Raw genomic sequence first — 15409 nt, 5'->3', positions numbered from 1 at the left:
CAAATGTTCCCTGGAAGGGATCAGGACACAGCTCTGGGAGGAAGCCTGCCCTGTCAAGGGCTGTGCCTGGAACTCGTTCATCCTGCTCTACTCAGCACTGCGTGATCGCTTCTTCTGTCACTCAGTGCCCAAGGGGCTGGACCTGGAGCCCTATCCAATCAGAGCCATGGGGCGAGGTCGTAGGAATTGTCAATCAGGCGCGCGGCTGGGAAGAGGGTGCTAGGTTCAAAGAACCCGCGGCGTCTTCTCCACGCCCCTGCGCTCAGCTCTAGCTTCGGTCACTGAGAGACGCCCTGGAAAGTCTGTGGCGGCCTCTGTCACACTGGGACAGAGGGAAGCACTGGCAGCGGGAAGCAGAGGGACGACCCTGGAACATCCCGGAAGCCGGGAAATGGTGCGTGTGCGTGGTCAAGTGTCCCCAAAGTGGGGAAAGGCTGGTTGGAACCGTCCAGAACCCGCTGCGGCGAAACCCGGGCCTCCGCCGCCGCCAGCTCCGGGGTCTGGGACCTGAGTTTCCCTGGCGCAGCTCTACTCTGCAGGGTGAGGCTGGGCCGGCAGCCGGGACCCCGGGCGTCCTGTCCTCGGAGCCCTCTCTGGGCAGCTCCACGCCCGCAGCCCCGCGTCTCCCCAAGATTCAGGGAGGGTCATGGAAGGGTCATGGGGGGAATCCCCACTCGTATGTGGGGTTCGTGCATGGGAGGAGCTGTGATCTGTGGGATCCTCAGTCTCTGTTTTCTTCCCAAAGAGGACCGGTTTCCTTCTGAGTCTTCAAAGGTTTGGGAAGGCAGCTGTCTAATGCCTTATCTTGTCCCCTCACCCTAACTCCTGGGGCTGGCAGTAAATCCCTAGATTTCCAGATTTCGCCCTGCATTTCAAAAAGCTGATTTCTCTCTGTCACAGGGGAACGACTGCTATCTGGGCCGGTAACGCTGGGGTAAAATAATTTTTACCGAGACAGTTGTAGGTAGAGTTATTAGCGAAAGTAGGAAAATCCGTTGCAAGGGAGGCCATGGGAAGACTGCAGGAGAGAAACCGAGGCTTGTGGGCGATGTTATAGAATGGAACTTGGACTGATTGATGGTGCCAAGGCAGCAGGGAGCTTAACTCGCATTCCTCTGTCAGCCCCGGTGTTTGATAAATTGAGGCGTTTGATGGTGAGCAGGAAGTCTGTGAATTAAGTGCGTTATCTGGGCAAGAAGGCCATGTCTTGGGCCATATGTCTTGGGCCATAAAGAAAGACATGTACAGGAGTTCCAGACCAGCCTGGCCAAGATGGCGAAACCCCTTCTCTAGTGAAAATACAAAAATTAGCCGCACATGGTGGCACATGCCTGTAATCCCAGCTACTCGAGAGGCTGAGGCAGGAGAATCGCTTGAACCCATGAGGCGGCGGTTGCAGTGAACTGAGATCGCGCCACTGCACTCCAGTCTGGGTGACAGAGGGAGACTCCGTCTCAAAAAGAAAAAAAGAAAAGAAACAAAGTTAGACCTGTAACTTACCTGCATTCTCTTTTGTTTAAATTCTCTGGACATGAAGATAGGCAGATTTATAGCTTATTTGCTTTATCTTTCTGCTTTCCCCTGTTCCCCTTAGCCTTTCCCTAATTAAGACTTTAATTTAACAGCCTTTTCCCCTGTTCCCCTTAACCTTTTCCCTAATTAAGACTCCACACTGTCCTCAGTTCACAGCAACATAATGAACTCTTTGTCCCCCAGGCTGTATTTCAAACAAATGCAGTATTTTAACTGTCATTTTTTCCCCCAGGCAGCAATATATGACTCTGTTTTAGAAGATACGATTTTTGTTTGTGAATATTTCATATGTGAGAATGCAGAGAATAACCACCTGTCAGGTGGTTTAACCACTAAACTGTAAAAACGAACAAGAAAAATGTCTGCGCCTCTCCTCCTTTTATCTTCCCTGGGCACAGGCACATTATCTGAATGTGTCTGGGTTGAGGTTCCCCTTTGGAAACCACCGGCTGATGAGTCCTGAGCCCACACTATCTTCTCGGGGTGCTGGCTTTGATAACTGCCTGGGACTGGCACCAAGTGGATACAGCAGCCTTGTCTTGGAGGGTAGTGAATATCAGCCCCTGGGTCACTCCTCCCAGAGGACAACCTGAGATGCAGGGCTGGGGCCTCCCAGGGGAAGAGCTGGATGCTCTGTGGTGGGAGGATTCCCCTGGTATCCTCTTGTAAAAAGTTAAGCCCTGGGATACTCAATTTTCTCACCCCAAGCCCAGTTTTCTTCTTAGAGACATGGCTGGTCAGACACTCAGTTGCTGGTATTGAGGGGGTAAAATAGAAATCATTCCCATCCTTTGAATTCTTTTAGACTAGTGAAGCAAGAAGAACTATCCGAAAGGTCAAGGATAACTTACCCCAGTGAGGTGGTGCAAGAGCCTGAAAGTACACAGTGCGGTGTCTGGTGGTTGGGGGTGGGGAGTAGTCCCTGAGCACTTCAGTGAGCAGCTTGGGGGTGGGGGATGTCCCAGGTGACAGGAGGACCTGACCTAACCCTTGAATGAGACTTGTCTGTGTTCCAGTCAGCACTGCCCCTCCCCGGGGTTGTCAACCTTGAAAAGATTTGTTCACTCATTTCTGTTCAGTTTTTTCTTAACTGTAAAATGCGTTCCATCATTAGAGATTGATAGAGAAGATAAGATGTTCCTAAAGGGACAAGAGAGAGTTGGATTTCAGAAAACAAATTATATACATCTAGTCCTATATGCCTTTTAAAAATTCTTGTTTACTTTTCTGTCATACTACACAGAGCCTGTGTAGTAAGTTTCCCAGGTCTGTTTTGTTGTTGTTGTTGTTTAGTTTTTTAATTGGGTTATCTCAAATAGAATTTCAGGGCTTAGCAGAGAAAATGCTACCAGGAAAAATAAATTGGAAAAAACTTTCTTTCATGATGACTACAGAAAAATGAATACTGTCTCAAGGCTCTTAAAATACTTTTTCTGGTATGAGAAAGGTAGAACCACATTCAAAATGGAAGCTGAGGTAATAGAGTGAATAAAAATTCATGAAAACAAGCAGATCTGTAATTAGTTGATTATTGTATATGGAGGTGTTAGGCAGAAGATTGATTATTCTCCTGGAGATAAGAATTTGTCCCTGTTCTTTGGGTTGAAGTGGCTGTCATTTGTATCACTGCCTGGCAATACCTGCTGTGCCATAGTTTCTCATACGTTAAATAGATGCTCGTGTTCCAGAATTTGCCGTTTTCCGCTGGGCTTTGTACCCATCACTTTGCTAACACCATACTCTCCTGATTACTGTAGACTTCAAAACCTTGATGTGTGGTAGAGAAAGGGCTTCCCTGTCTTAATTACATAGGGTTGCTCTACTAGATTGCCATAAACTGCATGCCTTAAACAACATTCGTTCATTTCTCAAACGGGTAGAGGCTGGGAATCCAAATTCAAGTAGGTCAGATCTCTGGTTAGGGCCCGCTTCCAGGTTTAAAGATGGCAGTCTTCCCCTTATGTCCTTACATAGTGGAGATATGTCTGTAATGTCTATTTTTGGTACTAGGGCAATGTTGGCCTTATAACATCAATTAGAAAGTATTACCTCTGTGCTGGGCGCAGTGGCTCACACCTGTAATCCCAGCACTTTGGGAGGCCGAGGTGGGTGGATCACCTGAGGTCAGCAGTTCAAGAGCAGCCTGGCCAACATGGTGAAACCCTGCTTCTGTTTTCTGGAAGACATTGTAGAGAATTGGTATCATTTCTTCCATAAGTATTTGCCATAAATCACCAGTGAAACCATCCTTGCCTGTTCCTTTTTCTTGGGATATTTATCATTTATTGATTCAATTTCTTCAATAGATGTAGGCCTATTCATATTACTTGGTGTTACTTTTATGAGTTTTGGTAGACTGTGTCTTTTATGAAATGGGTCCATTCCATGTAATTTATCAAATATGTGGCCAGTTGTTTCTAATATTCTTTCATGGTTCTCTTAATGTCCATAGGGTTAGTAGTGATGGCCTCTCTTTTTTCTGTGTTAACTTTGCTGTGGGCTTATCAGTTTTACAGATCTTTTCAGAGAATCATCTGTTGGTTTGTTGATGTTTTGTTTTGTTTTGTTCTGTTTTGTTTTTTTGAAATGAAGTCTTGCTCTGTCGCCCAGGCTGGAGTGCAGTGACGTCATCTCGGCTCACTGCAACCTCCGCTTCCTGGGTTCAAGCGTTTCTCCTGCCTCAGCTACTGGGTTACAGGCATGTGCCACCAAGCGTGGCTAATTTTTATGTTTTTAGAGGACGGGGTTTCACTATGTTGGCCAGACTGGACTCAAACTCCTGACCTCATGATCTGCTCGCGTTGGCCTTCCAAAGTGCTGGGATTACAGGCATGAGCGACCGCGCCTGGCCTTGATGTGTGCCTTAATTACAATCTGTTGTCCCAAGTAGTTGCAGGCTATTTGTGTATTTTGCACCGTTTTTCAGCATTTCTTATGTTTGACCCTAACTGGATTCCATTGTAGATGAAATAGAAAAGAGAGCCTTGTTTCACACCTTCTGATCATCCCCAGAATGATTGGAAAATACAAAGACAATAATTTGTGAATAACATCTGATCTGCTTTCTCTAGAATAGTGACCAGAGTTCCACACTGGGATCTCAGGCTGCTGTCTTCAAGACTGGCACAGAGGTGGGGAGTGATTGGGCCAAGGACAAATAAAAACTCCACAAGGGTTTTCTACCATTTTTTCACTTTTATTTATCTATTTGTTTATCTCTTTGTTAATGATATGGGGTGCTGAATATTGTAGTTTCAAAATCCTTTATCTGTTTTTGAAAAACTGTCACTTTGTTGGTCAGAGGGTTTTTTGTTTGTTTGTTTGTTTGTTTGTTTGTTTGTTTTTGAGACGGAGTTTCGCTCTTGTCAACCAGGCTGGAGTGCAATGGCGCAGTCTTGGCTCACTGCAACCGCCACCTCCTGGGTTCAAACAATTCTCCTGCCTCAGCCTCCCAAATAACTGGGATTAGAGGCATGCGCCACCACACCTGGCTAATTTTGTATTTTTAGTAGAGATGGGGTTTCTCCATGTTGGTCAGGCTGGTCTCGAACTCCTGACCTCAGGTGATCCACCTACCTCGGCCACCCAAAGTGCTGGGATTACAGGTGTGAGCCACCGCGCCCAGCCAGTGAGAAGGTTTGTTTGTTTGTTTTTTGTTTCTGTTTTTGCTTTTTTTTTAAAATCATTTTTAGATGTTTGTGACTTCTATTAGATTTGGTAATGTAATTTTATTTATTTTTTTTTGAGACAGAATCTCACTATATTGCCATTGCTGGAATGCAGTGGCTCAATAATGGTTCACTAGAGTCTTCATGTCCTGGGCTCAGGTGATCCTCCCACCTCAGCCTCCCCATTAACTGGGACTACAGGCATACCACCATGCCTGGCTAATATTTTTTTTTTTTTTTTTGAGACGGAGTCTCGCTCTGTCGCCCAGACTGGAGTGCAGTGGCTGGATCTCAGCTCACTGCAAGCTCCGCCTCCCGGGTTTACGCTATTCTCCTGCCTCAGCCTCCCGAGTAGCTGGGACTACAGGCGCCAGCCACCTCGCCCAGCTAGTTTTTTTGTATTTTTTAGTAGAGACAGGGTTTCACTGTGTTAGCCAGGATGGTCTCGATCTCCTGACCTCGTGATCCGCCCGTCTCGGCCTCCCAAAGTGCTGGGATTACAGGCTTGAGCCACCGCGCCCAGCCCTGGCTAATATTTTTTGTATTTTTTTTGCAGAGACAGGGTTTCGCCCTGTTGCCCAGGCTGGTCTCAAACTCCTGGGCTCAAATGGTCCATCTGCCCTGGCCTCTCAAAGTGCTGAGATTACAGGCATGAGCCATGGTGCCCAGCTGGTAGTGTAATTTTTAGTTATTTAGGTCTGTTTTAGTTATTTAGGGAATCTTATAAATATTCATGAGAGATAACATTGAGTTCTTTTCTAATAATACAGTCTCCCATTGCCCTTCTTTCCTTCTCCTTTGACATTACCCAATAAGATGTTCAAAATTTTTCCACTGGAATGGTGAAATATCTTTTATTATTTGTCATGCTTAACTACATTTGATCTAGAGGAAACCAGTTACCAGCTTCCAGATTTTCTGTTAGTATAATCCCAGAGGATGTGCCAAATCCTCCAACTAACAAGTTGCAAAAAAACGTGAAATTTTATCTACCAGGCTCTCTCATTAGAGACCCAGTGCCTATAGTGTTTTTTGCTGGCTGGTTTAGTCTGTTTTTTGTTGCTTAAGAATAATCTGAATCTGGATAATTTATAAGGAACAATATTTGTTTTTTACTGTTGTGGAGGCTGGGAAGTCCAGGGTTAAGCCTGGGCGTCTGGTGAAAACCTTCTTGCTGGTGGGGACTCTGCAGAGTTCCTAGATGGCACAAAGCATTACATGGCAACGGCTGAAGTACCTAACTCGGGTCTCTTCCATCTTATAAGGACACTAGTCCCCTTCCTGAGGTAATTTACTTATTCATTAAGCCATTGATCCATGAATAGATTAACTTATTCATGAGGTCTGAACCTTCAAGACTCAATCACCTTTTCGATCCCCACCTTTTATTACTCCCACTTTGCAGATTAACTTTCAACATGTGTTTTGGAGGGGACAACCATTCAAACTTAGCAGTGGCTGATCACATACACTCCCTCTGCTGAGTTTGTAAGATTCTAAACTCTCAGAACATAGGAGTTAAGAAAATAATATACTTTTTGCATAAACAGTTTAGATACAATCAAGCCCTGTTATTAGTTACATTGGTGGGGCACTCCCTAAATCCAGTTCCTAGACACCATAAAAGGTCCAACTTTGAGAATAAGAATTTTTAAGGACATGTAGTCTCAGGACTGCTAATGGTGGCTCTCTTCTGCACAATCAGTAGTAGGACTTTGTCAGTAGGACTTTGACAAGAACTGCAACCCAATACAGGAAGAGACATTAGGGTGATCCAGGCAATAAGACTCATTTAACTCACCAAGAAGAAACCTGTTCCTATTTACCTGTTTGGTAAAGTAACTTTACCAAACATGTTGAATTCTACCATCAAAATGGCTGTGTGGGAGAAAGTGAGTATAGAGAGAATATGAGAGAGTTTACTATGTCATTGAATAAATGCTTGAAAAGCACAGCATCATATGAAGTTTATGAATTGAGTATAGCTTTTTCAGTACTGTCACTCAACCTTTCTCCTCTATCTATGTGGAATGTTTCAGGACACAGTGGCCTTTGAGGATGTGGCTGTGAACTTCACCCAGGAGGAATGGGCTTTGTTGGGTCCATCACAGAAGAATTTGTACAGATATGTGATGCAAGAAACCATCAGGAACCTGGACTGTATAAGTAAGGATGGTATCGTGTCTTCACTTAATCAATTACAGACATTTGTTTCATGGTCATCAGTGCTGTTCAATGATTTGAAATATGGAAAGGGCATATGATGGACTCTTGAACAACACAGAATTCAGAGGTGACAGCCCTGAAAGAAGTACTTCCTCATATAATTTTTTGTCCACCACAGCTTAGGTAGCCATTGACCAGCAGCCTTACTGGTAACATAAGCAGTTGATTGGCTGGGCACGGTGGCTCACGCCTATAATCCCAGCACATTGGGAGGCCAAGGCAGGCGGATCACGAGGTGAGGAGTTCGAGACCAGCCTGACCAACATGGTGAAACCCCGTCTCTACTAAAAATACAAAAGTTAGCCAGGCATGGTGGCGTGTGCCTATAATCCCAGCTACTCAGGAGGCTGAGGCAGCAGAATCACTTGAGCCCAGGAGGCAGAGGTCGCAGTGAGCCGAGATCATGCCACTGCACTCCAGCCTGGGAGACACAGCGAGAATCCCTCTCAAAAAAATAAAATAATAAAATAAAATTGATTAATCCATATTAATCCATATATTGTAAGTCATGTATTACATACTTTATTCTCACAATAAAGTGAGCTAGAGAAAGAAAATACTGATAAGAAAATCATAAAGAAGAGAAACTATATTTACTATTCATTAAGTGGAGGTAGATGATTAGAAGGTCTTTATCCTCATCTTTACATTGAGAAGGCTAAATAAGAGGAGGGATTGATCTTGGTGTCTTAGGGATAGCAGAGACTGAAGAAAATTCATATATAGGTGGAGCTGTGCAGTTCAAACATGTGTTGTTAAAGAATCAACTGTAAGGCCGGGTACAGTGGCTCATGTTTCTAATCCCAGCACTTTGGGAGGCCGAGGTGGGAAGATCACTTGAGGTCAGGAGTTCAAGACCAGCCTGGCCAACATGGTGAAACCCCGTCTCCAATAAAAATACAAAAATTAGCTGGGTGTGGTGGCAGGCACCTGTAGTCCCAGTTACTCAGGAAGCTGAAGCAGGAGAATCGCTTGAACCTGGGAGGTGGAGGTTGCCGTGAGCTGAGATCGTGCTAGTGCACTCCAGCCTGGGCAACAGAGTGAGACTCTGCCTCCACCCCCAAACTGTACAGAATTAACTGTAGTTTGATGAATACGTAAAATCTTAGTGTTTTATATAATTTTATAATAATTTATAGTGATTTTCTGGGTCTACCTTTTAGGAAAGATATGGGAAGGCCAGAATACTGAAGATCAGAAGAAAAATCCTAGGAGAAATCTAAGGTAATTTGCACTCACAGGAGAAAGTTATGTTTCTGAAGTGATTCTCAGAATGAAAGGAAATTTTAAAAACAAAATGAACAAGCCCAGCTTAAATTTATTTTTTAATTTTTAAAATTATTATTATTATTATTTTTAGTCAGGGCCTTGCATTGTTGCCCAGGCTGGAGTCCAGTGATATGATCTTGGCTCACTGCAGCCTCAACCTCCCAGGTTCTTGTGACCCTCCCACCAGAGCCTCCTGAGTAGCGGGGACTACACCTGCACACCACCACACCTGGTTAATTTTTGTATTTTTTGTAGAGACAGGGTTTTGGCATGGTTCCCAGGCTGGTCTTGAATTCCTGCGCTCAAGCAATCTGCCTGCCTTGGCCTCCCCAAATGCCAGGATTACAGGCGTAAGTCACTGCACCAGCCTAAATTTATTTAGTCTTTAAAAATTTCCTCCTAAAACATATTCTAAGAATTTACATATGAGGCTGGACATGGTGGCTCATGCCTGTAATCCCAGCACTTTCGGAGGCTGAGGCGAGCAGATTACTTGAGGTCAGGAGTTTGAGACCAGCCTGGCCAACATAGCGAAACCCTTTCTCTACAAAAGTATAAAAGTTAGCCGATCATGGTGGTGTGCACCTTTAACCCCAGTTGCTTGGGAGGCTGAGGCAGGAGAATTGCATGAACATAGGAGGCGAAGGTTGCAGTGAGCCAAGATTGCACCATTGCACTCCAGCCTGGCGACACAGCAAGACTCCGTCTCAAAAAAAAAAAAAAAAAAAAAAAAATTAGCCAAGTGTGTTGGTGCACACCTATAGTTCCAGCTACTCATGAAGCTGAAGTAGGTAGATCATTTGAGTTCAGGAGGTCAAGGCTGCATGAACCATCATCCTGCTACTGCACTCCAGCATGGGTGACAGAGCAAGATCCTCTTTCAAAAAATAAATTAATTAATTAAAAGAAAACACAAAAACCCTGCTGGTGTTGGGTTGTCTTGCATAGCCTTCAGTTCATTCATGTTCAAACAGGGCATGGAGCCTACACTTTGCATGGTAATGTTAAAAAGGTATATCTGACCAGGTGCAGTGACTCACATCTGTAATCCCAGCACTTTGGGAGGCCAAGGCAGGTGGATCATGAGGTCAGGAGTTTGAGAACAGCCTGGTCAACATGGTGAAACCCCATCTCTACTAAAAATACAAAATTAGCTGGGCGTGGTGGCGTGTGCCTCTAATCCCAGCTACTTGGGAGGTTGAGGCAGGAGAATTGCTTGAACCCGGGAGGAAGAGGTTGCAGTGAGCCGAGATCATGCCACTGCACTCTAGCCTGGGTGACAGAGCAAGACTCCATCTCAGGAAAAAAAAAAAAAAAAGGAAAGAAAAAGTATATCTGATACCTATTAATACACATAAAATCATTTAGAAACAACTATTTAGTAACGTACTTCTCATTTTTTATAGATGTCATATGTTAGAGAGACTCAGTGAAAGTAAAGACAGTAGTCAATGTGGAGAAACATTTAGCCTGATTCAAGGTAGTATTGTGAACAACAGCATTTGTCCTGGAGAAGATCCATGTCAAAGCACCGAGTGTGAAGAAGTCATAATGGGTCATTTATCCCTTAATAGCCACATCAGAGTTGATGCTGGATACAAACCATGTGAGTATCAGGAATATGGCGAGAAGCCACATACACATAAACAACGTGGGAAAGCCTTCAGTTATCATCACTCCTTTCCGTCGCGTGGAAGGCCTCACACTGGAAAGAAACGCTATGAGTGTAAGGAATGTGGAAAAACCTTCAGTTCTCGTAGAAACCTTCGAAGACACATGGTAGTGCAAGGTGGAAACAGACCTTACAAATGTAAGTTGTGTGGGAAAGCTTTTTTTTGGCCCAGTTTATTGCGTATGCATGAAAGAACGCACACTGGAGAGAAACCATATAAATGTAAGCAGTGTTCTAAAGCCTTTCCTTTTTACAGTTCCTATCTAAGACATGAGAGAATCCACACTGGGGAGAAACCGTATGAATGTAAGCAGTGTTCTAAGGCCTTGCCTGTTTCCAGTTCCTGTATAAGACATGAAAGAACTCACACTGGAGAGAAACCCTATGTATGTAAACAATGTGGGAAAGCCTTCAGTGTTTCCAGTTCCCTTCGAAGACACGAAACCACTCACAGTGCAGAGAAACCCTATGAGTGTAAGCAATGCAGGAAAGCATTTCATCATCTTGGAAGCTTTCAAATACATATGAAAAGACACACTGGAGATCGACCTCATAAATGTAAGATATGTGGGAAAGGCTTTGATCGTCCCAGTTTAGTTCGATATCATGAACGAATTCACACAGGAGAGAAACCCTATGAATGCAAGCAGTGTGGGAAAGCGTTATCTCATAGCTCAAGCTTTCGAAGACACATGATAATGCACACTGGAGGTGGACCTCATAAATGCAAGGTATGTGGGAAAGCCTTTGTTTATCCCAGTGTATGTCAGAGACACGAAAAGTCTCACAGTGGAGAGAAACCCTATGAATGCAAGCAGTGTGGGAAAGCGTTATCTCATAGCTCAAGCTTTCGAAGACATATGGTAATGCATACGGGAGATGGGCCGAATAAATGCAAGGTATGTGGGAAAGCCTTTGTTTATCCCAGTGTATGTCAAAGACATGAAAAGACTCACTGGAGAGAAACAATATGAATGTAAACAATGATAAAGTCTTCTATATTTCCAGTTCCCTTTGACATCATGAATAAACTTACACTGGACAGAAACCCTATAAATGTAAATGTGGGAAAGCCTTTCATAATTTTTATTCCTTTCAAAATCATGAAACAACTCACACTGGAGAGATACTATATGAATGTAAGGAATGTGGGAAAGCAATCAATTTTTTAAAAATACCATTGTCAATATATAACAACTCACAGAGCAGAAAAACCCTGTGAGTGTAAAATATGTAAGGAAGCCATTCCCTTTGGTCATTTTGAAGCCTTCAGTCATTTTGGTAACTTAAAAGTACATGAGGCTGGACACAGTGGCTCACGCCTATAATCCCAGCACTTTGGGTGGGCAGATCACTTGACCTCAGGAAGTTGAGACTAGCCTGGGCAAAATGGTGAAACTCTGTCCCTACAAAAAATAGAAAAATTAGCAGATGTGGTTGTATGCACCTGTAGTCCCAGCTACTTGGGAGGCTGGGGTGGGAAGATCTCTTGAACCCAAGGGGTGGGGGTAGCAGTGAGCCAAGACGCACTGCACTCCAGCCTGGGCAACAGAGCCAGACCCTGTCTCAAAAAAAAAAAAAATACATGAAAGGATTAACTCTGGAGAGAAGTCATATGAATGTAAGAAATGTAGAAAAGCATTGAATTTTCTCAGGTCCTTGCGTAGACATAAAAGGACTCACTGGAGAGATACTCTATAAATGTGTGAAATGTGGGAAAATATTCTTTAATGTTATTTCATTTCAGATAGAAATAATTCTCATTGGAGATAAACCCTATGAATGTAAACACATAGTAAAGCCTTAATTAGCCTCAGTTTTTTTCAAATACAGTTATCCCCTAATATGTGCAGGAGATTGGTGCCACCACCCCCTGGGCATACCTAAATCCACACATGGCAAGTCCCTTTTTAAAAAAGACGTATTTGGGTTAGGCACAGTGACTCACATCTGTAATCCTAGCACTTAAGGAGTCCAAGGGAGGTGGATCACTTGAGCCCAGGAGTTAGAGGCCAGCCTGGGTAACATGGCAAAACCCTGTCTCTACAAAAGATACACAGATTAGCTGAGTGTGGTGGCATGTACCTGTAGTCCCAGCTACTAGGGAGGCTAAGGTGGGAGGATCGCTTGAGCCTGGGAGGCTGAGGTTCCAATGAGTCAAATCACATCAGTGCACTCTAGCATGGGCAACAGAATGAGATCCTGTCTGTAAAAATAAAAAATATTTACATATTTCTTTCTTTTTTTTTTTTTTTTTTGAGATGGAGTCTCACTCTGTTGCCCAGGCTGGAGTACAGTGGCGTGATCTTGGCTCACTGCAACCTCCACCTCCCGGGTTCAAGCAATTCTCCTGCTTCAGCCTCCCGAGTAGCTGGGATTACAGGTGCCTGCCCCCACGCCCAGCTAATTTTTGTACTTTTAGTAGAGACGAGGTTTCACCATGTTGGCCAGGCTGGTCTTGAACTCGTGACCTCAGGTAATCCACTCGCCTTGGCCTCCCAAAGCGTTGGTATTACAGGCGTGAGCCACCGCGCCCAGCATTGAAGTGCATTTCTAATAGACAAATAGTTTTAATTGCCTCTTCTTTTATTTTTCTGTTTAGAGATAGGGTCTCACTTTGTCACCAGGATAGAGTGCAGTGGCATGATCATAGCTCACTGGAACCTCGAACCTGGGCTCAAGGCATCCTCTTGCCTCAGCCTCCCAAGTAACTGGAACTAGAGACACACCCTGCCACACCTTGCTAATTTTTTCTTTTTTTTTTTTAGAGATAGAGGTCTCACTATGTTGCCCAGGCTGGCCCCTCGCTCCTGGCCTCAAGCAATCCTCCAACCTCAGCCTCTGAAAGTGCTGGGATTGCAAGTGTGAGCCACTGTGCCCAGAGATATGTTTAATTCTTAGATGGTTTTAAAATTGCTGTATACTAAAGAGCTTATGAAACATGACATGTTGGTATTTGTTGTGACTTTACCACTGGCCTCTTGGAGCAAAGAAAACCCTTCTTGTCCATCACTTTCAGCCCATCCCCGAGCAGGATGGGCTGACTGACAAGGGGGACCCTTTTGCTGCCTGCTAGTGCACACGCTTCCCTGAATCCCAGACTGAGCACATTGGTTGCCATGTGCAAGTGCTACAGCCTCAGCACACTGCTGACCACACATGCATCCTCCTGATCAGTTCCCGTGAATGGCCATTCCTGCACTTCAGGAGCAGTGGGCCAGGCCATACCAGTGCTGGGAAGGCGGCCTCGCCCTGACCACATCATCTTCTTAAGGATGTCTCACTTGTCTCCTCTCCCAGTTCCAGCCCCAGCCCCTTGCTGCCCCTACCTGAGATGTTCTGTTAATTCAAATATCCCAGTAGTGAGGAATATGCAGTACCCTTATGGCTGGGTCAGGTTAAGGGGGAAACTTGTAAGACGCACTTCTGAAATTTCACAGGGAAGTATGGATCTTCAAATTCAGCTTCTGGTTCAGCAGGTTAGGGACGGAGTGTGAGAGTCCGCATTTCTAACTCTCTCCCACGTGTCATCGTGTTAGTCCATGGAACATAGTTAGAGTGCAGAGGTAATAAAAGACATGGTTAGACAGGCAGTAAGGTTACAGTTTTATAGGATAAGTTATACTTTTAAAGATAGGTTACACTTTTTTTTTTTTTTTTTTTTGAGACAGAGTCTCACTCTGTCATCCAGGTTGGAGTGCAATGGCGCAATCTCGGCTCACTGCAACCTCCGCCTCCTGGATTCAAGTGATTCTCCTGCTTCAGCTTCCAGAGTAGCTGGCACTACAGCTGTCTGTCACCATTCCCGGCTAATTTTTGTATTTTTAGTAGAGACGGGGTTTCACCGTATTGGCCAGGCTGGTCTCGAACTCCTGACCTTGTGATCCGCCCATCTCGGCCTCCTAAAGTGCTGGGATTATAGGCATGAGCCATCGCACCCAGCCTTTTATAGGATTTTGAGCAGAGAGGTGATGTTTGGTTTGTGTTTGAAGAAGCTTACTCCTACTGGTGGGCAGAGAATAGATGGTAAAGGGGATCTGGGAGACCAGCTTAAAAGCTGTAGTTGTAGTTTCAAGAGAGGTTGTGCTGGCGTGGGTTAGGGTAATGTTAGCGGATATCGACAGAAGGTTGTGTATTGAGAAGTCTAGTTATGAACCCAAGCTGTGTTTTTGGAGCCAGGTTCCAGGGTGGGGAAAGGCCCCATCAATCCCACTATTTAGCAGTTCTGGATATAAACAGAGGATCAGTGGTGATTGTCTTCAGTGCAGTAGAGAAGAGTGTGTGGCTCTAAAATATGATGGTAGAAAGGGTTCTCACACTAGTCTGAGAGGTTACGGGAGGCTTCCCCAGTGGGACTAATTCTCAAAGCCTGAAGGTGGCCGGGTGCGATGGCTCACACCTATAATTCCAACACTTTGGGAGGCTGAGGTGGGCTGATCGCTTGAGGTCCAGAATTCCAGACCAGACCAACCTGGCCAACATGGTGAAACCCTGTTCCTACTAAAAAATACAAAACTTAGCCAGGCATGGTTGCACATGCTTGTAATCCCAGCTACATGGGAGGCTGAGGCAGGAGAATGGCTTGAATCTGGGAGGTGGAGGTTTCAGTGAGCTGAGATCACGCCACTGGACTCCAGCCTGGGCGAAAGAGTGAGACTTCGTCTAAAAACAAAACAAAACAAAACCAAACCTGAAGGTTGACTAGGATTTACACAGGCAGGGGCAGCTCCCAAAGGATTTCTGATGGAGCAAAGGAAAGAAGAGAGTCAACTATGAGTCTTATTTTCAGAGCCCCTGGGTGCTGCCCCTCACTCAGAGGAGCGAGGCCAGGGGAGATGATTGTAGGGGAAATGAAGGGTTATGTTTTGTAATCACTCATGGCATGTTTGAGTCAAACAAGCGAAGTGTTGACCAGAGTATTGGATCTGGAGCCTGAGAAAAAGATCTCAATGAAATTTTGAGAACATTATCATATGGATGCTATTTGACGCTCTGGGTCTAGCCGAGGCCACCTTGTTTCAGGGTAAGGGGCAAAGTATAG

General features: G+C 44.8%; 2 protein-coding genes across 4 annotated transcripts in view; both read left to right on the top strand.

The window, feature by feature from the left end:
* Window positions 1-258: 258 nt before the first annotated feature.
* Window positions 259-15409, top strand: part of LOC102128527 (uncharacterized) — an 83007-nt gene continuing 67856 nt past the window's right edge. The window contains exons 1-4 of one of the 3 annotated variants that reach the window (XM_045379791.2): window positions 259-394; window positions 7241-7367; window positions 8591-8651; window positions 10103-11099. In XM_045379791.2, the coding sequence (XP_045235726.2) occupies window positions 392-394; window positions 7241-7367; window positions 8591-8651; window positions 10103-11099 (1188 nt within the window). In that variant the 5' untranslated portion in view covers window positions 259-391. Of the gene's footprint in view, window positions 541-7240; window positions 7368-8590; window positions 8652-10102; window positions 11100-15409 lie in introns of all 3 variants that reach the window. The other 2 variants (XM_074026013.1, XM_045379796.2) reach the window with 2 other exon arrangements.
* Window positions 278-15409, top strand: part of LOC102128900 (uncharacterized) — a 200982-nt gene continuing 185850 nt past the window's right edge. The window contains exon 1 of the mRNA XM_065535596.2: window positions 278-394. Within this exon, the coding sequence (XP_065391668.1) occupies window positions 392-394 (3 nt within the window). The 5' untranslated portion in view covers window positions 278-391. The remainder of the gene's footprint in view (window positions 395-15409) is intronic.

This window comes from Macaca fascicularis, chromosome 19 (assembly GCF_037993035.2).
Source record: "Macaca fascicularis isolate 582-1 chromosome 19, T2T-MFA8v1.1".
NCBI lineage: Eukaryota > Metazoa > Chordata > Mammalia > Primates > Cercopithecidae > Macaca > Macaca fascicularis.
The sequence above is the reverse complement of the archived record's forward strand: the minus strand, read 5'-3'. Positions and strand labels throughout refer to the sequence as shown.